This window comes from Ambystoma mexicanum, chromosome 11 (genome assembly GCF_040938575.1).
Source record: "Ambystoma mexicanum isolate Mex_15411 chromosome 11, UKY_AmexF1_1, whole genome shotgun sequence".
NCBI lineage: Eukaryota > Metazoa > Chordata > Amphibia > Caudata > Ambystomatidae > Ambystoma > Ambystoma mexicanum.
In genome coordinates, this window is record NC_090934.1 from 998,265,411 (window position 1) to 998,292,919 (window position 27,509).

At 49.6% G+C, this 27,509-nt stretch overlaps 1 protein-coding gene across 3 annotated transcripts in view; it reads left to right on the forward strand.

Moving 5' to 3' along the window:
* BLM (BLM RecQ like helicase) overlaps positions 1-27,509 on the forward strand; it is an 865,782-nt gene that overhangs the window by 267,052 nt on the left and 571,221 nt on the right. For 2 of the 3 annotated variants that reach the window (XM_069624186.1, XM_069624184.1), the window contains exon 8: positions 11,890-12,203. In XM_069624186.1, coding sequence (XP_069480287.1) covers positions 11,890-12,203 — 314 coding nt within the window. The remainder of the gene's footprint in view (positions 1-11,889; positions 12,204-27,509) is intronic. The other variant, XM_069624185.1, reaches the window with a different exon arrangement.

A 27,509-nucleotide genomic window follows, 5' to 3' on the forward strand; every position in this document is an offset into this window, starting at 1 on the left:
GTCATTTAAGGAAGTTTCCAGCACAGGTAGAAAGTTTGATTGGAGTCAACAGGCCATCTGCTTGAATGGTTGCAAGTCTGTTTTTCCCCACAGTTACTGATTCTGGGTAAACAACCCCAGAGAAAGCCGTACAAGACCCCAGAGGTCGATGGTTGAATAATGTGGCACAGAGGAAGGTGCAGCAGAGCACAACCCCCTCCCCAATGGATGTCTGTGGGAAAGTTGGTTGTGGCTCTCCTCCAGAGAATCCCAACATCGGGCCAGAGAGACCCCGGAAGGTGAGTACCACGAATGATCACCCACCCTAGGGGTAAATACTCACATAAGTAGTTTCAGCAAAAACAGCCCAGTAAGTGCAGGGCTTTTTTCTAGGTGTAGTTTATACAATCCAGTGCCGGGGGCATGCACCGTGAGCCAGCAATGACCCACACAACCCCGAAAAACAACAAAGGACCTTCCCACAGCATCAACCTTCATGCCTGCAGCAAACATTTTGGTGAGGAAGACTAATGGAAGGGGTTGGAACTCGCAAAGATAACTCGCAGTGCCTAGGTGCACAAAGGAGGAAGGCAACTCTGCAGAAAGAGATCCCAGGATGGAGAGAATGGCTGGAGGTACCTACGGACATCCCAAGTAGAACATCGGGTGGGTTGTTGGCGTCTTGTTACCCTACTGGGCAACAGCAATGACCCACAGCCAAGCCTATGATCCTGGTTGGAAACTGCAGTATGCAGCAGTGAACGACCCAGAAAGCGGTTTTAAGCATGAAAGGCTCGATGTAGCAGATGTGGGGAGGCAGCAGAATTCTTCAGACCTCCAGAACCAAAAAACCCAAACCAGGATATGGCCAAGCCACCCTACTCTGTCAATATGCCTAAGTAAAGGTTTTAAAATGGCAATAGTGGCGGGAATCAGCAGGAAATACTCTGTCAGCAGAATTGGCACACATGCGTCTTCCATGTGACAGACCAAAGCAGCAGGGAGCGTTGTAAGTCCACTGCAAAAAGGGGCAGGCCAACGGCCTACCCACCAATCACTTGAGAGGTTTGAGGGCAAAGGGTCAGAATATCAACCATACTGGTTGGTCGGTAAGACTCACTCGGCCTAGGCCACCCCCACAGAAAATGAGAGGTAGCGCTCAGGGACCTACAGAGGCCTAAATCAATATGGAGGATGCCACTGTAGGCACAGAAAGAGCCCACGTGGTGAGAACAGTCATTTTAAGGCCACAACCTGGTTGCCCTGAACTAGGGGAGCCTTTAAATGCAAAATGGCTGAGAGCAGGATTTAACAAAACATGTTTGCACACCAATGGTTACCAGAAAGGTACATTGGGCTGCCAATGCAGTAAACTGTCCTGTACCCCTGGTGAAGTCCAAACTAAAAGCTAAATGCCACCAACCTATTCCCTGAAAGCTATGTATGATAGAATCGCCCTAAGGCTTCTTTTTTTGTTGCCTCAACAAATCTTAAGAGTAGAGTACCATTCTCTGATGCGTCCTAGCCAAGTGACATATTTCCTGGGTGCAGCTTCATCGGCAGTGTATTCCTGGATCCCTTCCTGTGCCATTTGGCGCTTTATATTGGGGCTAGAGTTCAGGTGTCTGTGGGCCTATAACTGTTGGTTGCACTGAGAATAATGGAAACCCTGACACCAGGACCTATCCCAAGTGTGCAACTGTGTGGGTCGTTAACCAGCTGAATGATAAAGGTCGACCACTCTTTGCACCCAACTCATTGGTTGGATTTGGAAAATGTTTCAGCTGCGTACATTGGTTACTAAGAAGCTGGATGCCACATTTTGCCTTATTCTGGATGAAAAGGTTTGTTTGGCTTCTAACCGAAAGACCCATTTGTCACTGGTATTGGACGCCCAGCATAGGGGCCAATCTCAACCTTGTTTTTTGCATTCAGCCAACCCTCCCGGACCCCAGCGGGAAAGAATCAGGCCGAGGTAGGAACTTCCATTGTAAAAGTGCTCTCCTCTTTTGACAGACGAACGACGGTTTGCTCATGGACACCTAATATCACTGACTACACAGCTGATCTAACACCTGAAGGGAAGGAGTAGTTCTTATAGGACATATCAGAAGGCTAAGATATTTACTCCTGATTTGCTTGAGGCAGCCACAGTCATGTTGACCAGCACTGCATACCAATTCCTTGAATAGGTACTTCTGGAGAGGCATTACGTTCATCTGCATTGGGGGTTTTGGCCTCATTGCTTGGCTCCAACAACACTGTTCTTTCAGCCAGAACCCTGGAGGCGCTCCAAGGGTTAACTGAGTCATATTGGGGGAGGGGAGGAATGTCAAGTTGCAAACTACTATCCAGACATAAGTCACTTGCCACCTCAATTCTACACATACACAGAGCACACCATTTCTTACTCACCAAGTATGGGTGCCTGAACCTGACGCATGCCACATTATCCTGGAGTAACATCTTCATTGCCATCCAGATCTCCCATAAACTTGGCTAATTGGCCACAACAAAAGGCAGAGGTGAAGCCCGGCGGAGTTGAGGGCGGCGCTTCGTTTTTCCACATCGCTCTTTTGCTGCTGTGGCTCTGGTCTAAAGTGAAAGACCATTGGAGCTGTGAGCCCAGCATTCTCGCCACGTATCCTGCATGCTGCAGATTCAGCACTCTGAAGCTGTTGGTACCGTAGGGCCGTAATATCATCTTTGGATAAGGAGCCTTTCGCTTTAAGGCACTCTACGGAGCCTTTCGCTTTAAGGCACTCTACAGAGCAAGTCATGCCACCTGTGTCCTGGAAGTAAAAACCAGAGCTCTGTGCCCTTGCGGCATGAAGCCCGGCGGAGTTAAGGGCGGTGCTTCGTTTTTCCACGTCGCTGGTTTGCTGCTGTTTGGCTCTGGAGGCTCGAGGCACCCTTACAGTGCGGGAATAGACCTAAGAGTCCTCGCTTAGGGGAGGCGAGCAGCGGAGACAGCAGAACCAACTTGCACCCAGGAAAGGAGTTCGCCCTGAAGGTAATCCCACCGTGGCAATTTCAAACTTCATCCTGCGTCTTGTGTTCAACCTCATAGTTGTTAGTGCGCCCGCTGTTTTCCACGCTAAGGGTAAAGCTAAGCAAGTCATCTGAAGCGGGGGTCGGGGGAGACTCGGTAGCAATTTGGGGTGCCCTTTAGTGGTGCCTGTCATTGTTTAGGCGGAAACACCCCCCCTCTTATTCTTTCATATTCTTTGATTGACCGCCAGTATTCCTGATAGTGGAAAAATCCAAATTCACCAGAACTTAACAGAGTTACTGTACTGTCCCGGTTGTGCTCCAGTTGCATTTCAACAATATAAAAACTGCACGCCCTGCGTAAATGAGACTCCGCAGCACCCCCACTTTGGAAAGGTGAAGGGGAAGACCACGGGTTAGCTGCATCAAATATCCCAGTCCCAAACCCAAACCAGCCTGCTCCCATAAATATACACACTCTTGTTCACACGCATGGTCAATAAACAGCTGGGGAAACCGACCCTGCTTCATTACTACAGAAAGGATGGAAGCAGGGTCTGGAATACACCATCATGACAAAGAAAATCCAGAGCAGAATTAATTATCAATTTGCTAGAAAAAGAAATAAAAATGTAAATTATGTTGAAGATCAGGGAGACGGTGTATGGCAATCCATAGAATGTGTACAAGAGGGTGAAGACATGGCCCCCCTCCCGCAAAGGGATTGCAGAAAAAGCATTGCGCCAAACATTTATAGTCAAATAAAGGTGAGACTGTCTACAATACAAGATCTCCCAGAAAAATCCCCTGAAGTCACCCAAGACGCTCCCCCACAAGCCAGTGAAAGCACATTGTCGGCTTTAAGCTTCGTACTAAATTCTCTGGTTTTGGTATTTGAACTATTAAAAATGGAAGTTCAAACCCAAGCCGGTGTTTTGCTGGAATTATCAAATGAGTTGGCCAAAAGTGAATCAGCAATGGAGGGCATTAGCAATGTCATGAACTCCATTTTGATCCCAACCCTTAAAGAAACCAAAGTGCAAGGCGTGAAACAAGGGCTTGATATTACACAAATCTTCCATCTACTTAAGGAGGGGGAAAAAGGAGAACAATACTGCACATGGGCTGCTTAAAGATCTTCCAGCGCATCTTTCAAAACCCACAAATCATGTTTACCCCCATGCCCATGGAAGAGGTTTTAGAAGGCAACCCAATATTCCATGACACCCCTTTATCCGAATCAATCTTAGAAGAATTCCGGAGGTTGGCAAATGTGGTTGTAGACGAGGATGTGGTGGTCATGGAAAGTCCCCTGTCGAATAAGGAAAAGATCACTCAAGGAAATAAATCTACTGAAGATATCTCGATTTCAGTGTCCTGTCAAAATTATAAAGGAAGGAGGACGACAAAACGGAAGAAAGGGAGCAGGGTTTTGTCCAGAACACCTCTGCCACAGCAGAGAAGAACACAGAAAAAGACAAAAAATCAAAAAACTCCTGGTGTAAAGAATACAGAATACAGGAGTACATTTATTCTTGAAAAGTGGTTTACAATCCCTCCGAAGCTCCCTCCTCCGTTACTCCACCCCCCGAATCGGCACAGAGTATGGGCAAAAACCAAAATAGGCTGACTGAACCTGTCCCAAAAAATTTGGGGGAAAAAGATCCCCCAATTGAGACAAAGCACAGGTTCAAAGAAAAATAAGGTACACAGTTTAAGCATTGGCCTGCAAACCGATCCAGTGAAATACCCCCCGCCCCCCCTCCTAAGGCCTTGAGCAAGCAAACCCCCAAAATGGGTCAAGCCAGCATTAAAATAGCCCCAATATTTCTGAAAAATATTGCATTCAGGGCTCAAAGAACTGCCACAGATCTGGAAACTGCAAAGGAAACTGCAAAGATCCCTGTGAAACGGGCACCGATCTTCCTGAGACTGTCTGAGAAACCTGGGTCATTCTCGGAAATAGGCCCCGCTAGTCAGTTTACATACCCCAGAGGATGTACAGATAAAGACCATCCTAAGTACGGCCTAGGAAAATGCAAAATCCTTGAGACATTAAGCAGCAGGAGTATTCTGGAGGAGCCAGAAGAAAAAACTCCCGGATTGCCAGCTGAAGAGAAAAGTCTAGACGTTTCTGACTATTCAATTCCTGAGGTGTGGCTAAGGTTGACTGGCCAAAACAAAAACAAATCACTAGTAGATCAGTGATATTGTCCCAGATCAAAACAATTCAAAATCTGTTCCTATTCACAAGCGAGGACATTGAATATGTGAAATTTCCGCTCATATGGGATAAGTTCTTTGTGGAAATTGGTCTTCAATCACGAAGAGTGCAGCAAGCGTTCATATCAGGAATGAGTTGGCTCGAGAAGGACTCATGGTATGCAAAACCATGGCTGAGGACAAACCTGCACACCCTACTAACACGAAACGCCATGGGGTTGGAGAAGGCATTAAGAAAGGTGGCAATGCTGGAGAACCAAAAGTGCTAGATGCAAGCCTGGGATCAGGCTCTGGCGTAAATGGAAACCTCGTAGCAAAGCTACCAGAGATCATCTCCCAAATCATTTTAAAACTAGGAGTGGAGGACAATTTCCTTTAGGCAAATAAACCTGAAATTGGTATCTTGGAATACACAAGGCCCTAGCTTCCTGAAAGTGAAAAAACTGAGAGGACCTTTTTGGGCTAAATGATATCCTACTATTTCAGGAAACTTGGTTAGTAAACCCAATTGAGATCGAGGATTTTTCAATCCAAAACCTTTGTGCCTCCCATAAAGCCAAAGGGAGACCAGCGGGGGGGGGCTGATAATTGCCATCAAAAACTCTTATCAAAATGATTACACCACTTTGTAACAACGAAATGGGAATTTAAGCTTGCAAACTAGAATTGAAAATGGACATACTGCACCCTGATGTGGCAATTATCAACATTTACTGGAATCCTGCCAGCTCGAAACTCCAGCATTTTCTTGAAGCTTTGGATTCCCTATTAACAGTGGTGAAGACTGAGCATGAGGGAACAAACATCCTCCTACCAGGCGACTTCACCACAGATCACATCACCATTCAGTGTGGGAGTTCCCGGCTAATACAAAGGAGCCCATCACATAAAGAAAAACTGTGAAAGGACTTCCTGACTACCTCGGATCTAGAGATGTTACAAGAAAAGATAATGGAAAGCGACAAGGCCGGAGTAACCTGGCGCAGAGGGAACTCAGAATCCATTTTGTACTATATTTTCGTTTTGGGTGGCAGTGACCATGCAAGATTGGAACTCTCGTTTCCTGATATGCAAAAATATAGTTATATCAAGAGTGCCCAAGAACTGGAGGGTGTTAAAGGAAAATTGAGAGCGTCAAAATATAAGCAAGGGTGGAAAACCCTAAATAAATTTTTAGAAGATATCCCGTCCTCCGGTCTGGCGGGATGAATATCATCCCGAAAAATATGGAACATTTATTTGGTCCTTACATCCACCTAGCAAAATAGGTGTCCTCCGTAAACAAGAACATCTTCATATCTTTGATGAAAGAAACCCAAAGGAAAAAGAGGGAAATCGGGCGAACATTGCGCCATATAAAAAATAAGCATTATGGCTCAAATACGCTTTTGAACGAACTAAAGAAAGCAAAACAGACCTATAGAAACTGTACAAAAAATCGTAAACATCAAAGGATGCAAGAAGACGGTGAACGAATGCTTTATCTGCTAAACGCAAACAACTCTAGAAACTTTTGGCCGCGCTGGGTCAACTAGAGTCTGGGTTCAACAGCTCCCTGTGTAACCTAGTTCCAAAACAAAAATGGGTGGAATATCTATCAGAAAACATCAAACCAACAGGGTCTCCAGAATTTATTCTGCCTATGGATCCCCCTTGGCTCCTTACGTTTGATGAACACGACATCCTGGAATTAATATCAAACTCTTCTACATCTAAAGCTGCAGGCCCAAATGGCCTGACCTATCAGGTCTTGAGAAATAATCCAAAACTTTGGGCCAAGATTCTAAAACGCCTCTTACGAGAAATCCTAAAGACCAGGGTTTTTCCTCCTTCTTGGAAGAATCCACTAGTTATTCCATTCTTCAAGGGGGGCGATCTGCTAAGCCCGGCAAACTATCGCCCAATCGCCCTCCTTGACATAGACAGTAATCTCTTTATGCAGATTTTATTAAGAGAGCTCTCACACTGGGTGGGTCGAGGCAGATACTATCACACCATCAAACAGGTTTCAGAAAAGGGCCATCTACTAGTCTCAACGTGCTTATTCTAAACTTGCTCAGTGAAAAGACAAATGAGAAAGAGGGCACCCCCCTTTTCGGGGCCTGGGTAGATCTGTCCAAAGCATTTGACCATGTGGATAGATTGTTGCTCTGGCACAAAACTTTACAGCTGGGGGATCCCAGTCTCGTTGTTAGCAATGCTAGACTTACATAAAAACACCACTATAAGACTGAGGCTGGATGACCAGGGACACCTGTCGGATCTTATACATGTCTTCAAAGGGGTGAGGCACGGTTGTCTAGGAGCCCCCATTGTTTTTCAACCTTTTTCTGTCAGATATGGGAGTTTTTTTGTTTTCGTTGGCATTGGCCAGTCCAGTGATCAATGGGAGGAGGATGCATTGGCAGGCCTACGTGGACGAATTAGTTCTGCTGGACAGATCTACGATTGGACTTCAGTGACTGTTAAACAAACTTGGTGAATATGCTACCCTAAATGGGCTTTCAATCAACCCTTTGAAATCCAAGATCCTCATATTTAAACATCCAAAAAAGAAAATAGGATATGGAAACTGGGTCTTGGATGGTTAAAGTGGTCCCACGCGTTGAGGAACTCATATATCTGGGTTATGAGATCTTCGCCTCCCCTGCCAACAATAAGGTTAATACTGCAATTATGGAGAAAGCCACAAAGATTATTCCACAAATGAAAAAAACCGAACACAAAATTTTGTAAATTTTCGATTCTTCCACTTATCAGGTTTTACACGGCAAAAGCAGTTCCAGTTCTACTCTATGGTCTGGAAGCAAAACCTCTGCTATGGCACATAAACTGGAGCAAACTAGAGGGCCGTCTCTGAAACAAATCTCTAGCTCTCCCGTCGTGCACTACACTATTGAGCATTCGCTTCGAATTAGGCTTAGTTTCTTTGGGATGTCGATCCGATTGGAAAATCATTTCACTGCTCTGTGAAATAACTATAGCAGGTAAAACCTCTCTCTTCTCGGATGTGAATGAGCACTTCAGAAACTCAAGATACCAGCTACTCCTCTGCCTGGAGAGGAAAATTAGAGGAATCCTGCTCAGGCTCGATTTGACACTAGAAACTTTAGTATTGAATCCTTTGAAAGTAAAAAAGTCACTTGAAACAAGTGACTGGATCAACACAATTGCCGGAGTGAGGAACCTCAATCTTACCAACCATTTTCTAAAGGTGGATAAAAAGCTGGGTTTTCTCCTTCTCTATCTCCAAAAATTCCCTGAAAAAGGCATAAGAAACAATTTCTTGAGACTCAGGCTCAGAGGGAAATCAGAGGGACCAAGCAAAAAGACTCTGTAGACACCGTCTCTCCAAGCACTGAGCTACGCACCAACTGCAGGAATATGTAGACAAGCATGACCTATTACATCCCCAACAGTCAGGATTTAGAAGTGCTCCTAGCACAGAATCTGCACTACTTGATCTCCAGACCAAAATGCTGGGCATTGTGGACAAGGGAAAAGCAGGACTGCTGATTCTTTTGGACCTCTCGGCAGCGTTCGACTTATTAGACCTTGGGAAGCTCTGAGAAGCCCTTGATACAGCGGGACACTGCACAGTGGAAGCCATAAAATGGGTATCCTCATTCCTAGAGGACAGAAACTCTAAAATTACCTGGGGTGGACACTTCACCAGCGTGCATCCTGTAAACTGTGGCTTCCCCCAGGGAGCTAGCTTCTCCCCCTTACTTTTTAATCTATACATCCGGTGTCTCTGCACCCTTCTTTCACAGTTAGGAATCTACTTCACCAACTTTGCAGATGACACGCAACTGATTTTGGAACTATGCGGAGATCATAAATCAGATAACAGATTATCGGCCATCTACAATACCATCGAGAACTGGATGAAAGCCCACTGGATGTGCTTAAATGGCTCAAAAACAGAACTCCTGACCTTCGGAACAAAGAAAGCTTTACTTAACCTAGGCCCAGCCTATTCCTCTTTCAATATAAAGGACTCTAACATCGTTGTCACTAATAAGGTTAAAACACTCGGCATATATCTGCAATCATCACTAGGTTCAGAGGCACAGGTTGCGTATCTGAAAAAAAACTGCCAGTACTACCAGAGGCTGCTAGGCCGTATTAGGCCATTCTTGAACACCAAAAACAGTGCCACCATTGCTAGAGCCACCATTCTCTCACGGTTGGATTATGGCAACGCTCTATTAGGATCCAGCAATGGCTGCTTCAAGCAATGCCAAATAATCCAAAATAACGCAGTCAGATCCATTACAGGGAAATCCAAACCAGAACATATAACAAAAGACAGAACCGACCTGCACTGGCTTGCCTTAAAGGAGTGTGTTAGTTTCAAATCCCTGACAATGGTCCACCGGTGCTTATATGGCACGGCCCCAGCATACCTTAAAAAGGAATTCAAATGGTACGAACCAAGCCGCAGCTTAAGATCAGCTAAACAAGGTCTCCTCGAACCTGTTCACGGCAGAACAAAAGCCACAGGCCTAGGTAGGGCTTTTCCCACTAAAGCTATCTCCCTTTGGAATGAGCTACCTTGCAACATCCGACTAGAAAGCAATCTCTAATCTTTTTAAAAAAAGAGCTGAAAACCATCCTTTTCAGGTAACCTGCCACTATATGGCTCAACTCTATTGAATCCTTCCTTCTTTTTGTTCTAGTCCTGTGCCCTTTCGTCTTCGTGTACTTGTCGCACCCTGATGCTTGCGAGCTTCAGCACATTATAAATATATAATAAATAAATAAAGCAAACAATCCTTAAGACATTTATTAATGGAGTGTGAAGGAACTTGGGGAATCAGACTGCTGTTGCTTAGGAGATTCGTGGCTAAAGAAGAGAGTCTAATTTCAGAGTCTTTTTGGGACAGATTGATAGCTGGCCATGAGATCATGCTAACTGCAACAATAGTAGAAGTCTTGAAAAAATGATTTATACTTTGTGAAAGGAAGTCATTTGCCCACTGAAAGTGTGTTGCCTCGCTGCGATAGGTCCCCTTTGTAGCCTTATGGCTCTTTTCTTTTTCTTCTTGTCTGTTTGTTTTAAACATAGCTCTTCTTTGTAATGAGATCCATCTGTGAAAAAGTTTCTTTTCTTTTTCTTTTGTAAAGGTTTTTCTTTTTAAAACCAAAACAAATATATCATAAAAAATAAAAAAAAAGGCAGAGGAGAGCACAATGAAGGTCATGTACATTGGTCCCCTGCGCCAACCCAGGGTGGGATACAGCAATAGTTGCAAATGATGTTAAAACATGTGCAAGTGTTTGTGCAAAAAGCTTGAGGTTAGCAATAAATCCATGGGCGCTGTATCGGGTCAAGGGCTTTTTTGGAGGCCTGGGAGGTAAATGTGTGTGTCACTTAATCCAGTGAGAATTTTGCCCTATGGCCCATGTCCGGATACCTAGTTACCGGCTTGTCGGCCACGTGCACCCCAAGTACTGCATGCCCAGGATTACAGATTTCAGTAAAGAAAGCAATCCAGGCAGCCGAAGTTATGTACACATTGGATGCCTAACTGATTTCAGTGTGATGCTACATTCCATAATACTCTAGAGTCACTTGATCTGGCTGCTGACTGTATGCTCCAAGGTTTTAAGAGGCAACTCCTTTTTAGCCACTTGCCACACATTTCTAAAGTGTGCACAGGTAGAGGCAAATGCCACCATCATTTTAAGACTTGCTTGTATAGAGCAATGACACTGTCTTTCAGACAATTCTCAAGAGGAAAAGAACCAGCGCTTAAAGATTTGAAGTACTTACATTACTGTGTATATTTATTGATACATGATTTAGATAATATATATTCACTAAATATTCTATCTATACTTACCTGTATTGTATCCTAGTATGTGATGCAGCTGTACCTCTATCAGTCCTTTTCCCCTCCTAAAAGTGAAGCCATTCTGCTCCGTCATTTTAACATTGTAAGAGTTTGGATTTACTTGGTGGAAACCCTGAACATACACTGCATGCTGGTCATCATGAATCTGACACAAAGGACTTCAAAAATAGCCCAAACAGTCACATACCAGAGAGACTGAACTAGCTTGCTTTCTGGAAATTTTGCATTGTGATTTTTCCTCCACAATATTTTGGCAATCATTTTTTGTGTACATTCCCTTTTTGAATGCTATCAGTTATTTTGTACCTTTAATCACTCTGCTCCCTGCCTCAGTGTTTAGCTTTGGCTGCTTTGCAACATCTACCACTAGGATAGTCTGATGCACTTGTGGATAACTGCGTGGCCTTGATGTAGGTGGGGCTTCTCACACCACAAACACAGGGATGCAGAAAACCCTTGTTTCTGGCGTGGCATATGTCCCCTTTACCTAATTAGCTGATCAGAAAAAGGCCAAAAAAGAGAAACATAGGCTAGAATATTAAATGTTATTTTGTCACAGCTGCTGCTGGTTGTTTGTATTATGAACTCTTAACCTGATAATGATGGGAAAGCATATGAATCTACGAAGATACCAATGTAGGATAACTAGAGTTAGCGATTAATAGCTTTTTCTTTACCAGTCAGTATTGTCTTTTCGCGTCAGCCTACATGGCCCAAGTTCGGATTACCCTGGGTCTGATCACATAAACCAGCTGTTTGACAAATTGTTAAAACGTCAAGATTATGAAATGCTAAATATATGGAAGTATACCTGAATTGGACCCTTTCTCTTCAGTAGATCCCCTGCTGAACAAGGGTGCATCGGCCAAACCTGCTCACGAGCGATTCCTTGGTTTCAACTTTCCGCATTCAAAGGAAATGATGAAGATTTTTCACAAGAAATTTGGCCTACACCGTTTCCGGACAAATCAGCTCGAATCTATCAATGCTGCTTTGTGTGGTGAAGACTGCTTCATCCTGATGCCAACTGGAGGTGGTAAGAGCCTCTGCTACCAGCTCCCAGCATGCGTCTCTCCGGGAGTCAGCATCATCATCTCCCCATTACGCTCCCTGATTGTTGATCAAGTGCAGAAGTTGACCTCACTAGATGTAAGTTTACTGCTACTGTCTTACTGTACATGCCATCTTTTCCTAGCAAATGTTAACCTTTGGTGTGAGGTTGGTCTGGGGTGACACGTGTGGTTCAGTACTGTTTCATTGTAAATGCATCATTGCTATAATGATGCCATTTTGACAGATCCCGTACTGCAGCGAAAAGCTGAGCACAGCTAAGCTTTTAAAATGTTATGAATTTTGGGGGGCAATAATGATATTGAGTACAGATGTATATGTTCTCATTTGGTTAGCTCTAGAGCTTGTAGCTTCTGATGAGCATTACTATTGCATGTTTTTTCCTATTTAGAACTTATAAGAGGCACCTACGGTTTATATAAAATATTGAAACATCAAATAGCCTTTTCTAGCCCTTTCCTATGAAACATGAGGAGATATTTCTCTGGCCTTATTTCTAGAGACCAGTTGGATCAACTTACTTGGCTTACAAAGTGTTTCCTGTAATCCCCCGAGACGGGTCATACTACTTTTCAGAGAGGATGCAATGCACCACTACATAAAGGGAACTCGTTTAAACGTACAGTACATACCTTTGACCATTTCACAATAAGGGAAGGTAACAATATTTCCCTTTTTTATATTGTCCTTTTTGTGGTGTCATGCTTACCACAAATGGTTTCTTAGCACTCAATTCAGATGAATGACCCAGCACAAGGGTTGAAGGGTTAGATAGGAGAGGGTTAGGAACATCTAGTATGTGAGAAATTTTGTGAACGGCTAAGAATGATTAGCATCCAAACATCTGTGAGAAAAGCTATGTCTTAGGTTTAGAGTGAAAAAGTGGAGAGCCAACGAACAAGACTAATAGAGATCCGCAGAGAAAGGGCCAAAACCAAGTAAGCATGGCCACTCTTCTGGAAGGAATGGAGCTTTAGAATCATAAGATGCCTCAAACTAGAGGAGCAAATGTTTCTTGTAGGAGAATAGACAATGGCTCTGGAGCAGAGATGGGAGATCGCAATTTGCACAGGATTTTCAAATACACCCGTTGCTTAATCAACAGTGTTGGGGAGATGTTTACATAACCCTCTGGTGAGGGCTTTGTAACCATCTCAATTAATCGTAGAACAGTATGTCACCCAAAAGGAAAGATCAGATTCGCCAATGGTAGCTGTAGCAACGCAGCCAGACTTAACTTTAGGTGGAAGGAAGGCTAGCAGGTAGGTACAATTAATCCCAATAGTCGCCACAAATGAATATACCACACTAGTTCATAGGAAAATTTTTTGTGTTGCAGCTTACTTTCCATAGACATCTATGGATTCTCTCCAACATTTTACTTTTGTTTTGAACCTGTCCTGACTTTTGAAGGGAAGTAAGGCCTTCTTGCTTTACTTTTCTAGTTAAGCAAAAAGGCTTTACCTACCTTACCTAGGTCATCTATTTTGGGGGAACTGGTTAGTCCCTATGGCTACCACTGCAGGGTACTCTGCCCCCCCCCTCTACCTCTCATTTAGAAATTCCTTGTTTGTTTTAAGCTGCACACATCCCCTTACAGTGAATGCGGCTTTGTATCCCTTTTTTGTTGTTGATGTAAGTAACATTTCTGTTACTTGACTGATGTGTCCAGGACATGCTCATGGCAGCAGATATTTTTCTACCATGTTTTCCACTTGTTCACCCATACACCTTTGTATTTTATCACATAATGCCAGTAGGAGTACCGCTTACATGTCCATGCCATAAGATTCTGCCCTGTTCTTTGATAGTCTTGTCTTTTGGCCTTCTTCCTTGAAAGATATTCCATATAAGACCAGCCCTTTCCTGGGCAAAGTTTTGAAGTTTCTAGAAAAAGCAGAGGTATGTGTTTGTGACCGAATGTGGGGGCTTGAACTGTCTGGTCCCAGTCCAAATCTTGGTCAGAATGTCTCTGTTGGAGGGCAAATGTGGTGGCCGGATTCTGTCCATATGGCAGCTGCCAGTTTGAATTGTACAGTGCCTTACTATTGGTGGGCTCAAGTGCAACTCTAGCTTCAATTTGTTGTTGGCGCTAAGACCCTTTTCGAAGAGGAGCTTTTCCCGCTGAAGACCCATGGATTGTCGTTGCAGCCAACCAGCATTGTTTCCAGCAAAGTCCTGGTGAACCTCCTGTTCCTTTGTCTGATCTCTTGGAGGCCTTCATCAATGCTTTACCTCCTGGACTGGTGGAAACTATCAGTTCTCCAGCATGGGGTCTGGCATGGATTCACATGCTCATGAATATTCCCCGTCGTCAGGCTGGGAATCCTCGGTAAAGAAAAAACCAGTATCAGTTTCGTTTCTGATCTGTCTTTCGTAGTAATAACCAATCACTGGTCTCTGCGTCATACTGACCACAGCCAATGACTGCCCTCTACCTAAGCACCGCCTCTGGCAGCCATCTTCAGATTTTTACCGCACGTTCATGTGTTGGGATCCTCGTGCTATTGCTCTCGAGCGTTAGTGCTATTTTTTCGCGCTTTTTTACAAAAAACTTCGATTCTTTCGGTCAAAAGAGCCTCAAGCTCCACCGATCCTACATCCGATCAACGGGGACCCGTGTCGGATTTATCTGTGCCCCTCAAGGGTGAAGATTTCGTCGAGCTACACTTCGGAGGACTCCAGAAGCTTCTCAGGCCCTGTCTCGGAGATGGCCCAGGAGAAGGGAAGCTCGACGCCCGGAAAGCTGTTCAGGGTCTGCCCTGGATGCCAGCTGCAGAACGTCTTCAAGGAGGACGAACACTCTTTCTGCCTTTACTGCCTTCATGAGGACAAGACGCACGTGGAGAAGGACTGTGCGTTTTGGGGCAACATGTCGGAACGGACCATGAAGGACCGCCATCAACGTCTCGCCAACTGGCTGGAGGGTAAGAGCCCGTCTGGCGAGAAGAAGAAGAAATCCGAGCGGTCTTCTAAGACCTTTGAGGGCGCCCCGGCGACGGGGGCCCAACATAAGGCCAAGCACCGCGAGTCCGCTGGCACCGGGAGCGCCGAACGGTCGGGCTCTACGGGCGCCAGGCAGGGCGCACCCTCCCCGGCACCATCAACCACGAGCCAACGCTCTGGGTCGGGTAAGAGGAAGGCCGAGCACCCGGCGAAGCTCCTGGAGAGGCCCCGGTCGAGCTCTAAGGCAGAGGAGGAGCGTGGCAGTGCCCCCTCCCTCAAGGATAAGGCGGTGAGCGCACCTAAGGTGGTGAAGGCCTTGATCCATCCGTCCAAGCCCTCTATCGAAACGGTCGCGGCGGCCCTGGCTCAGCCTGTGGTGGCTGCACCAGTGGTGGCGACCTCAGGGCCCAGAATCTCCCTGCCTCCTCGGAGGGAGTCTTCCTTTGTGCCCATCGATAGGACCCCCGTGAAACCCTCCGTGGGGAAGAAGAAGGGGGGGCAGGGCGTCGTCGTAGAGTCGGCCTCAACCTCAGAAGAGGAGCTGATCGAGGTCTTAAGCCACGGCCTAGGCGTGGAAGAAGCCCAGCCCGTCGGAATGGACCCCGTCGGATTCCCCTCTGCCAGCGCCGCAAGACAACTCGGCGGCCATTTTGTTGGCCATACAGTCTTTATGCTCCGAGATAAGGACGAGGCTACCGTTACCGATGGAGGAACCTCTCCCGTCGGGGGATCCAGAACCGGGACCTTCTGGTGTTCCCCCTACCAAGAAAAGAAGGATCCATCCACCACCTCCTTTTCAACCGTCGCGCCCCTTCCAGCCCTCCTCCCCGTCCACCCGAGGGGATGATACGGGGACTGACACGGCAGCGACGGGTACGGACGACGAGGCATACGACGAGGATTTTCCGTCGTCGCCTCCCACCAGGGCCTCTCCGCCCGACGAGATCGGATCTTTCCACTCCATGATCTCCAGGGCTTCCGAGCTTTTCCAACTCTGCCCTGAGGAGAAGAAAAAGGAAGGCTTCCTTTATCAGCGGCGCGAGGCCAAGAGGAAGACGGTCCTCGCAGTGCCTCTGTTGGACGACATTTGGGATGAGGGCCTTTCCCTCCTCAAGAACCCTTCCACGACGCCAGCTAGAAGAGACCGGTACGAGAAAAAGTACCGGGTCCCAGACACGGCCCCCCTATGCCTCCGGGCGCAGCCTACCCCGGACTCCGTCGTCTCCGCGGCAGCCAGGAAGAAAGCGGGGGGGGGTGCGGCCTCCACATCGACTTCCCCGCCGGACGGCGAGGGAAAGAAATTGGATACTATGGGGCGTAGAGTCATCTCGTCGGCAGCGACGACGATTAAAGCGGCCAACGCCTTGGCTATCGTGGCCCGCTACGACAGGGAGCTCTGGTACAAGATGGCTCCCCTGCTGGATTTTCTGCCGGACGACAAGAGGGCGGAGGCCCTTGAGATCCTGCAGGAAGGTGAGGTGGCCTCGGACCACGCCATCACCGTGGCGACAGACATCGCCGACACTGGATTCCGCCAGCTGGGCAACGGTGTTTGCCTTCGACGTCGTGGATGGCTCAAAGCTACGGACTTCCGGCAGGACGTCCAGACCAGAGTCCTGGACATGCCCTTCGACGGGAACAACCTGTTTGGTAAGACAGTGGACGATTCCCTTCAGGCCATCAAGGCGGATACTGAGACGGCCCGGGCCCTTGGAGTCCTGCAACGACGGACGCCCTTTCGGAGCGGCGGAGGCAAGGGCGCCTCCAAAGGTTCCGGCGGCGGTTTCGCTTCCTACCGTCAAGCGGCCCGCTCGTCGTCGCAAGAGGCCTACAGAAGACGAGGCAAGTCTAGCGGACCCCGCCGTCGTCGCCAAGGAGGTCAAGGCGGCAAGGCCGCTTCCAAGCAGGATTGAACCGGCCTTGGGGTCGGGCCCCCACCGAAGCACCCCGGTGGGAGGCCGGCTGGCGGGCTTCGTCAGCGTGTGGGAGTCCATCTCCACCGACCGTTGGGTGCTGGACGCCCTGGCCCGGGGCCACGCGCTCGAGTTTCAAAGAAGGTGCCCGCGCGTCCCCCCCGTGGCCAGGAAAGAACTTCACGTCCCTCAACTTCTCCTGGAGGTAAAGGCGATGCTCAGAAAGGGCGCCATCGAACTCGTCCCAAAGAGGCTTCGGGGCTCCGGAGTCTACTCGAGATACTTCCTCGTGAAGAAGAAGACGGGAGGATGGCGCCCCATCCTGGACCTGCGACGTCTGAACAAGTTCATCAAGGCGCAGAAGTTCCGGATGGTCACCCTCCAGCACGTCCTGGGTCAGCTGGAGGAAGGAGACTTCCTATCGTCGTTGGATTTGGAGGATGCCTACTTCCACATTCCCATCCTAAAGGGGCACCGCAAATTCCTCAGATTCGTGGTCCAAGGGCGTCATTACCAGTTCAAAGCCCTTCCCTTCGGACTACGGTCGGCACCCAGGGTATTCACCAAGGGCCTTGCACCGGTGGCGGCGCAGCTGCGCCGCGAGGGGATCCACGTCTACCCCTACCTGGACGACTGGCTCATCCGCGCCAAGACGAGGGAGCTCGCCGTGGTCCACACGGCAAGGACCGTCCAACTCCTCACGGACCTGGGATTCTCCGTGAACTACGCCAAATCCCACCTGGTGCCCGCGCAAGTCGCACTGTTTCTGGGAGCGAGGCTCGACACAGTGTCCCTTCTGGCCTCCCCGTCGGAGGAGAGGACCAGGACCATCTTGGGCAAGGTGCAACGGATGTTGGTGGCCGACGCGGCCAAAGTGAGGTCCATCAAGTCCCTCCTCGGGATGATGTCTTCCTGCATCTACCTCATTCCCATGTGCAGGCTCCGGATGCGCCCGTTGCAAGAATTCCTGGATGCGCGCTGGATCCAGACGACGGGCAGCTTCGAGGAAAGGATCAAGCTCGACGAGAGTTTCCGACGAGCGATACGGTGGTGGGGCACCCGCGCGCATCTGACGGCGGGCATGGACTTCCAGACCCCAGCCCACCAGGAGACTGTGACCACGGATGCCTCCCTGGAAGGGTGGGGAGCGCACACCGAAAATCTGCACGCAAGGGGACTCTGGCTCCCGACGGAGAAGTCCCTACATATCAACGTCCTGGAGCTCCGTGCAGTGTTTTGGGCCCTCAGGTCCTTCCTTCCGTCCCTCAAGGGCAAGGTGGTGAGGATCTTCACCGACAACACCACCACCATGTTTTACATCAGGAAACAGGGCGGAACCAGGTCCCCAGCGCTGTCCAAGGAGGCGCAGGACCTGTGGCATTGGGCCGTCGCCCAAGGGATTTTTCTGGTGCCGTTTCATCTGGCAGGGATAAAAAACACCATCGCCGACTCACTCAGCAGGGAGCTGCGCTCGTGCCACGAGTGGGAACTACGGCAGGATCTGGTGGATCGCCTCTTCCGACGGTGGGGCACACCCCAGATCGACCTGTTCGCGACGGCGACGAACACCAAGTGCCGAAGGTTCGCCAGCAGGTTTCCCCAGACGAGGAGCATGGGCGATGCTTTCTCGTTCCCCTGGGAGGGCCTGTTCCTCTACGCGTTCCCTCCCTTGCCTCTGCTAATCCGGCTCGTCAACCAGCTCAAGAGGTCACGGTGCAGGATGATCCTCGTCGCACCTGCGTGGCCGAGGCAGATATGGTTCCCGGACCTTCTGGACTTGTCAGCGTCCCCGCCGATCAAGCTGCCGGCGGACGCGGATCTACTCTCCAGGGAAGGAGGCGCCATCCTCCACCACGACCCGAAGTCGCTGAACTTGCAGGCCTGGCTCCTGCAGCACTAGAGTTTGGAGGATACGACATACCGGCCGATTGCAGAGAGGTTCTTGCAAAGGCCAGGGCGTCCTCGACTCTTAAATGCTACGGACACAAATGGAAGAGGTTCTCTGTCTGGTGCCACGCACAGAAGATTAACCCTCTACGGATTACGGCTCCCCAAGTACTGCCGTACCTGCTGACGCTGGCCAAAGCTGGTCTGGCACATGCGTCCATCAAGATTCATCTTGCTGCGATCTCCCGATACACCAGAACCACGGGCCGGACGTCCTTGTGGTCTCATCGTCTGGTGAAAGAGTTCATGAAGGGACTGTTCAGATCGTTCCCGCCGGTGAAGGCTCCGGCCCCGGCGTGGGAGCTCAACGTGGTGCTGACCAAGCTCATGGGACCTCCGTTCGAGCCTCTGCACTCGGCCCCGTTGAAGTTTCTATCGTGGAAAACAGCTTTTCTTGTGGCCATCACCTCCGCACGACGAGTGGGAGAGATCCAGGCCCTTTCCTGCAAGGCCCCGTACTTGACTTTCCACGACACGAGGGTAGTGCTCAGGACGCACCCCTCCTTCATGCCCAAGGTACCGTCGGACTTCCATCTCAACGAACCCTTGGTGTTACCTGTGTTCTTCCCGTCGCCTTCGTCGCCGGCTGAGAGGACTTTGCACTAGCTGGATGTAGCTAGAGCGCTGAAGTTCTACGTGGACCGCACGAAGGGTTTTCGGAAGACGTCACAACTCTTTGTGAACTTTGGACCTGTCAATCAGGGGAAGGCTCTCTCAAAGGCTTCCATCTCCAGATGGCTCTCCGGCTGTATCATGTGCTGTCACCGGTTGGCAAACCGACCGCTGCCTGGCCGTCCGAGAGCCCATTCCACCAGAGCGATCGCAGCTACCACGGCGTTCCTATCTGGTGTGCCCCTGCTGGACATATGCAGGGCTGCTACGTGGAGGTCGACGCACACCTTCACGAAATTCTACTGCGTCGACCGGGATTCCAGAGAGGAGTCCAGGGTCGGCCAAGCAGTGCTGCGCAACCTGTTCGCCTGAGGTGAAGCCTGGTGAGGAGGTAAGATGCTTAATGTTGAGTTGATGTGATGCTTAATGTTGAGCCTTTGCCACCTCCCGTGGTTGTGCATGTGTGTACTGCTATGTATTCTTTATTCATGAGCATGTGAATCCATGCCAGACCCCATGCTGGAGAAGGAACAAGTTACTTACCTGTAACTGTTGTTCTCCAGCATGGGTCTGGCATGGATTCACATGCGAACCCTCCCGCCTACCCCTCTGCGGCTCTTCACTTGGTCATACTGCCACTTCACGTGCTTCCAAATCTGAAGATGGCTGCCAGAGGCGGTGCTTAGGTAGAGGGCAGTCATTGGCTGTGGTCAGTATGACGCAGAGACCAGTGATTGGTTATTACTACGAAAGACAGATCAGAAACGAAACTGATACTGGTTTTTTCTTTACCGAGGATTCCCAGCCTGACGACGGGGAATATTCATGAGCATGTGAATCCATGCCAGACCCATGCTGGAGAACAACAGTTACAGGTAAGTAACTTGTTCCTCTTGACACATGCTTGAGGATCCTGCCTTTGGAGATGTCCCGGGATCACACCTTAGGCTGAACAACTCATGCCTGGGCTACCTCATGCATCGGTCACCATCACGAGTTCAGACTTGTACTCCACCGACCCTCAACTTGTGAGACAAGAGGCCAGCCTTCTCTGGCAGTTGCAGCAAAAAAGAGGCCTTGCAGTACCAGCTTCTTGATCTCTGCCACAAAGACAGTTTTCTGCCACCCCATAGCAATGCCCGTTGCTGTCTTCCACCTGCATCATGTCCTGGTGGTCCCCTGAGGTCTTCAACCATGTGGTGGTGGTCTTGTCGCAGTGCTAGAGTCATCCAGCTGTCCAATCATAGGGACTGTCACCAGAGCACAGAACTGCTGCCTACCCATACCAGAATCCTGATGCTGAAAGGGACCTTGGCACCAGGGACCCTTAGACTGCCTCCAATGTAACAATGCACAATGTAACAGGCCCAACAGATTAAGAAGCCTCATAAGTGGTTCGCTATGCAATCCACGTATAGGGGGTGAGTTTACCTACCTATCTAGCCCCCTCCTTCCATATGGTTTAACACATGTAAAGACCTCACCTTTTCCTGCTCGTGATCGGTGGAGTTCCATTCAAGGATGCTCGTCTGTGCTTCCGCTAACAGAGTGGGGTTGGGAGAGGACCTCTGAAGAACTTGGCTTGCCTCGCTGTTAAATTCCAGGAACACCTGCATGATGGTTTGTCACCGATTGTTCTGCCTTCTTAATGGACGTCTGTCAAGTACCTGGTCTCGTCGGGCCTGGGCATTTTGTTGTGCTGTTCCTTTCTTGACTCTTGCTGTGTTCTCCAAAGTTCCAGCAGATGAAAGTATGACGTGGGGCTAGACCACCAGAGCGCCCTGTGGCAGCAATTCAGGTCAAGTCCCTGGGGGCTGACTCCCCTCGCTACGAAACGGCTGTCGCTGGATTTCTGTGGCAAAAGGACAGTGCAAAGCGCTGGCTCGGACAGCTGGCTGGTAATGATGCATCCCCACAAGGCAGTCAGGAAGAAAAGACTCGGGCAGAGAAGGAGGCAAGCCAAGCTGGAACCTGGGTAAGATGAAGGGAGTGAATCGGGCTACAGCAGAGCAAGGCAGGTAAATAAGTAGAGGGACACCCAATAATCGATGCGAAAGACTAGAAGCAACCCCAGGGATACCAGTAAGCGGCAGAGCCAAACAGACGCTCAGCAACTCGCCAGTAAGAGAACATACGGAGCACATTAAGACGCTTCCGTTCCACAGGAAAGCAGGCTTATGAAGACTGTTCCTCCTGAAGGCCGTCCCTCTCAGCCGATGTCGTTGCCAATGGAACGCAAGATGCTGGGCACAGAGCGGCGGTGCAGGAGACATTGTTCCAATCCGGCGCATGCGCCCTGGAACCAGGAACTGCAGTCCGAGGGACCCGCTGAGACGCTGATGCTGTTGTTGACCGCCGACTGGGAGACCACTGATGGAAAGCCCCTTATGAATCTTCAGGCCCCAATCGCCAACGTGAATAGAGATGCCAGGTAAGTGGACACAGGCCAAGGGGGTGGCAGGCCTGGGGCATGACACAAACTCCCTGCAAAGGGTTGACTTTGGCACATATAGCTTTTAGGGCACTAGGCCGCATCTCCTGTAGCAGGGAAGGATGCTTTGAGCGATAGTACCTTTTTTTTTATATAAGGCAAGGTAATATTGATGTAACTGTTCTTACTTACTAGATTCATAACTGGTTTATCAAGAGCACTCCATGGTGGATGTACATATGTTTATAGTATATGTTTTATAGTTTTAATAACCTGCGATTTTCTGTGCAAATAGTTTGTTTCAAGGCCTAATATAGCATTAAGCACCTGTTCCATGTCCTGGAACAGGTGTTGCCTGCAGGGGGCCCTTCATTAAAGACCCTTGCTTCTCTCTACCTTTATCGGGCCCCAGGCCACTAACACCCATTCCAGCCCTTGGAAAGGGTGCTTCACGCTGTATTAATGTACTTTTGGACATTCTGTGGTGAATCTGATGGTGGCATCACTCCCTTTCCTTTGGTAGCCTCTCCCCATGTTGCCAGGGGACAGCAGCCGCTGCCTGATCCTGGCCCCTGCGGCGGCTATATGAGGGAGGACCACATGGGGGGGGTGGAAGGGTGGGGTGACCCACAGGGGGATAACATGGTATCATCAGATGAAGGGAAAAGAAACGTATTAATATGTAGAGGGGCACCACAATTCTAATTCTTCATTTGCAACTTTTCCAATTGTACAAAAACAAAATTATTTTCAATACATTTCTGGTGCATGGGGGTATAATCTCCTGGACCTTGGAGACTCCATACAATGTACACCACCCTATGCTGTAACCAACAGGTAACCCCTACAGAGGGCGCTAGAGAGCCGTCCAAGATGGCGGCCTCCCTGTGAGCTCCGCGGAGCTCCCCTAAAATCCTGACCAATCGAAGCATCTGTGGTGCGCAAATTGTCCGCAGTCGCCTCCAGTTTGTAGCCGAGGCGAATCTGAGCAGAACGGGGTATTTCATCTGTCGACCCTCGGACGCCGAGTCCCGACTCCTCGACGGTGAAGAGCTCCCATCCCCATGTGAGCGGGGCACAGGCACGGGCCAGGCGCAGAGGGGCCCGCGTGTGAGGGACGGCTGGCGGCGGAGCGGTCCTGGGACTCGAGGGTTACCGATCGGGCGGCGCCGGCTGAGCCCTGTCGGTGCACAGGCCCCCCGAGGAGGCGGCGGGCGCGGAGCTGCCGAAACGAAGGAAAATCCTGCAGAGTCCTGGAAGAACCAACACGGAAGAACGCCGGGGGGCTCTCCGAGCGCCGCCGAGGATCAGGTATGCGCGCCCTGTGCGCTTGCGCATCCCAGGTGGATCCCCGGCTCCCCCGAGTGACATTCAGTTTACGAGAAAGCGCAGGAGCGCGGGGGTCCACGGGCCTGGGCCCACATGAACAGTAAACAACATATCCGAAAGACTTACTCGGGGTGAAGCGACTCAAGGCCTCCTACGGGCGAGCTGCTCAGCCGATAACAAGCTGTAGATAACGCCCACGGTGGATCGGCGGGCAAATCCGGCGCCACCCCCCCCCCCCCCCCCCGCTTTCGCAAGCACTCATTCGCAGAAGAGACACCAGGTGAATCCCCGCCAGAGGAAGCGTAATAAACAGCACGGACTGTGGCCAAACGGCCCAAACTGGCCCAACGGCAAGACCTAAAGAAAGTCACACCGCTGGAAAAACGACAAGCCGGGCGCCCCCGTACCCCTGGCCTGCCTCCCTCTGCCCCCTGGCTCCCGCAACGCGAGCACCAATGGTGACCTCGAGGAAAACGGACAGATCTCAAAAAAAGCTGAACTTCGAGGGTAGCTCCACGACCAAAGCAACCACCTCGAACAGCAGAGCGCAGTCTCCCATCCAGGTTGCGGCCCACGATGAAGAGGAGGCCCACGGGTTCGAAATCAGGGAAATCCTCCTTGAACTTAAGGCCGGGATCGGGAGTCTTAGAAGCAAACTCGACGCACTCTCCTCCAAGGATTGACCTACTCCAGCACCGGCTGGACAAACACGCCGATAGACTGGACACAGTCGAGCAGAGAGTGTCTGACCTCGACGATGGTGCAGCGGCCCGAACATCCAGAGTGGCCTCCCTAGAAGTGCAAATGAAAGCAGTAAACGCAAAGAACGAAGACTTGGAAGGCCGCTCTCGGCGCAATAACATCAGGATCGTGGGAGTTAGGGAACAACAACTCACCGCGAAAATGGAAGACAACGTTGAGAAGTTATGTATGGACCTCTTTGGTACAGAGATCCTGTCCAAACTGTTTGTCGTGGAGAGAGCTCATCGAGTCCCCAACACCAGACCGATCCCGGGGGCAAATCCCCGCCCAATCATAGCGAGATTGCTCAACTATAAGGATCGAGATGCCATCCTACGGGCGGCTAGGGAAAAAGGGGATCTCCAGTACGATGGCGACAAGATACAGTTTTTCCCGGACTTCTCCCAAGCTGTCCAAGTGCAAAGAAGATCGTTCACGGCAGTAAAGCGCAGGTTACAAGAGAACCAGATACAATATTCCATGCTCTTCCTGGCCAAACTCCGTATTCAACACGAGGGCAGGACTCAGTTCTTTAACACCCCAGAAGAGACAAGCGACTACCTGGATCGCTCTGGCTCTAGACCCGCTACTTTCAACGGAAGACCACAAAGGGGCGACAGACCAAGAAGAAACCCGCCGTAAAATGTGCCCATAGGACACCCAAAGCGGCGGCACGAGACTTCATGGTTGACTAGAAACGACCACCACAGATCAATATTGCATCCGAAGAAGGGAGCCAGCCTCCTCTTGGAGGGCCACCTGCGCCCCGAGCACAGCAATGCCAGTTGTACTGTTAACATGGGATTGTTTATCACGGGCCTGTTGGGGGTTGCCCGTGCAGGGGAGGGAAGTTAGTTCAGCAAAACCGCCACAACCCGCATACCCCCGTTCCACGACAGTCACACGAAGAACTATGCATCTAACAACTGTCACGTCCTCCCTGTTCCTCTATGGAAAGCGACTCCAGTCAATCCCGCGAGCCCCGGCTCGACATGATTACATTGACCCCTCTAGATGGCATCGGCAACGTTGAAAATCGCCACGTGGAACATACGTGGCGGCAACCAGCCTACGAAAATGAGGAGAATTCTTCAATATCTTCGGAGACACAAAATCAACATAGTGATACTCCAAGAGACTCACCTGCTGCCCTCGTCGGAACAACATTGGGCCAGATCATGGGGATGCCATCGGTACTTCTCATCCTACTCCTCATTTGCCAGAGGTGTCGCGATCCTGATCGACAAGAGAACTAATTTCAGCTTTATTGAGTCAAAAAAAGACACTGAGGGGAGGGCCCTAATGGTGAAAGGGATAATCGCCGGGAAAGAGGTGTTGGTCGTGAACTCATACGCACCGAACACAGATGGGCCTGATAATTTCAACTGGATAATGTCCCCTCTAGACGCGACCAACGCGACGACTGTGTGGTGGGGTGCGGACCTCAATACCACACTTGATCCCAGGCTCGACAAATCCCATAACACATCGGGAAACCCATCCAAGGCCAGTACTCAGGTTCGTGAGATTTGTCAGACCTTCAATCTATCTGACATGTGGAGAAGACACAACCGAGACAGCAGGGACTACACCTTCCGATCAGCCGTGCACAACACCAGTTCCAGAATCGATTATATCCTGGCATCTTCCCATAGCCCATTCAAATGGGGTGCGTGCCATATCCTTCGAAGGTCTTACTCCGACCATTCAATGGTTGTACTGGAGGTTACCCTGGCGGGCGTAGCAGTACCTGGCCTCAATTGGAGGTTCAAACCCGGTTCACTCACAGACGCCGTATTTGCAGCAGAACTGCGACAAGAGATAGTCTCCTTCCTGGACATCAACCAAGACTCAGTCGACTCGGCATGCACCATCTGGGAAACGCTCAAGTGCTACGTACGAGGAATTTGCCTGATTAAAGAAAATAGCTTATTGAAATCGATCCGGGGGGAATTATTCAGCAAAGAGCTTCGTCTGAAGGAACTAGAACAAAACCTCTCCAGTACTCCAGATCCACGTACCCAAGCTGAGCTCAAAAAAGAACTCTTGGGGTTCAGGGAGACAGCGGACCGCGAATTGAAGTTCCTGGGTCGCAGGCAACAGATCAGGCAGTACGGTGAGGGGCAAAAACCAGGTGCACTGCTGGCCCGGCTACTAACGATAGACAAAGTCCCACCCCGCATTGAATGTATCGCGGATGCGCAAGGTCAGAAGGTTTACACAGAGGAGGAGATCTCCAATGTTTTCCGAGAATTCTATCAAAACCTGTACAGCTCAAAAGGAGCATCAGATCCCAAAGCGATACAAGAGTACCTCAATGACACGGAACTATATTGGGTGAGCCAGGACCTGCGCGAACCCTTGAACGCGGCCATATCACTCGAAGAAATTCAGATAGCAATCAAATCCTTGCCTAACACCAAAGCCCCTGGACCTGATGGACTCAATGGCGAGTTCTATAAAGCACACGTGGAAATGGTGGCCCCCCTTCTTCTTCAAGTCTATGAAGAGGCGGTGGAACGAGGGACACTCCCTCCCACGATGCGCGAGGCTAACGTAATGATGTTGCACAAAGCTGGAAAACATACTGAGAACTGCGCTTCGTACAGGCCGATCTCATTGATCAACTTAGACAACAAAATCCTTGCTAAAATTCTGGCGACCAGATTGCTCCCCTTGATGCCGGCACTGGTGCTGGGCGACCAGGCCGGGTTCATCCCGGGGCGTAGTACAACATACGGCATCAGGAGACTATTTGGCATCATTGAGGCCATGGACCCGACGCAACAGGCAATAGCAGTACTGTTAGATGCTGAGAAGGCGTTTGACTCAGTAGAGTGGCCCTTCATGTTCGCAACACTAAGGCAGATGGGTCTGGGTAACTTCTTCCTGAAACAAGTAGCTTTGTTATATAACGAAACACACTCATACATCACATTAGGGAACACCAGATCCACAGGGATCACATTGGAACGCGGAACGAGACAGGGTTGCCCACTCTCGGCCCTTATCTTTGCCCTGGTGATGGAACCCCTGGCCTCAAGGCTGAGAGCCGAGCAGTTATGTCGAGGGTTAAAGCTGGGTCCTCACAGACTAATCGTCTCTTTATATGCTGACGACGTCATGTTGTTCGTCAGTGACCCCCAAACCAATCTCAACACTGTAATGCGAGAGGTGATAAAATTCGGGTTAATGTCAGGCCTCAAAACCAATCATTCCAAATCGATAGTGTTCCCCCTGACCCCTTGCACTTCAGAGTTTGCAGATGACCACGGGTTCAAATGGGAAAACTCGAAAGTGCGCTATCTCGGGATCAATATGTCGCGAAGCCATCACGAGATATTTAGAGACAATTATGTAACTACACTGCAGTTATTAAAAGAACGTATTCAGAGATGGAAATCTCTACCACTAACGCTGTGGGGCAGGACCTCACTAACAAAAATGGTTATTCTCCCCAAACTT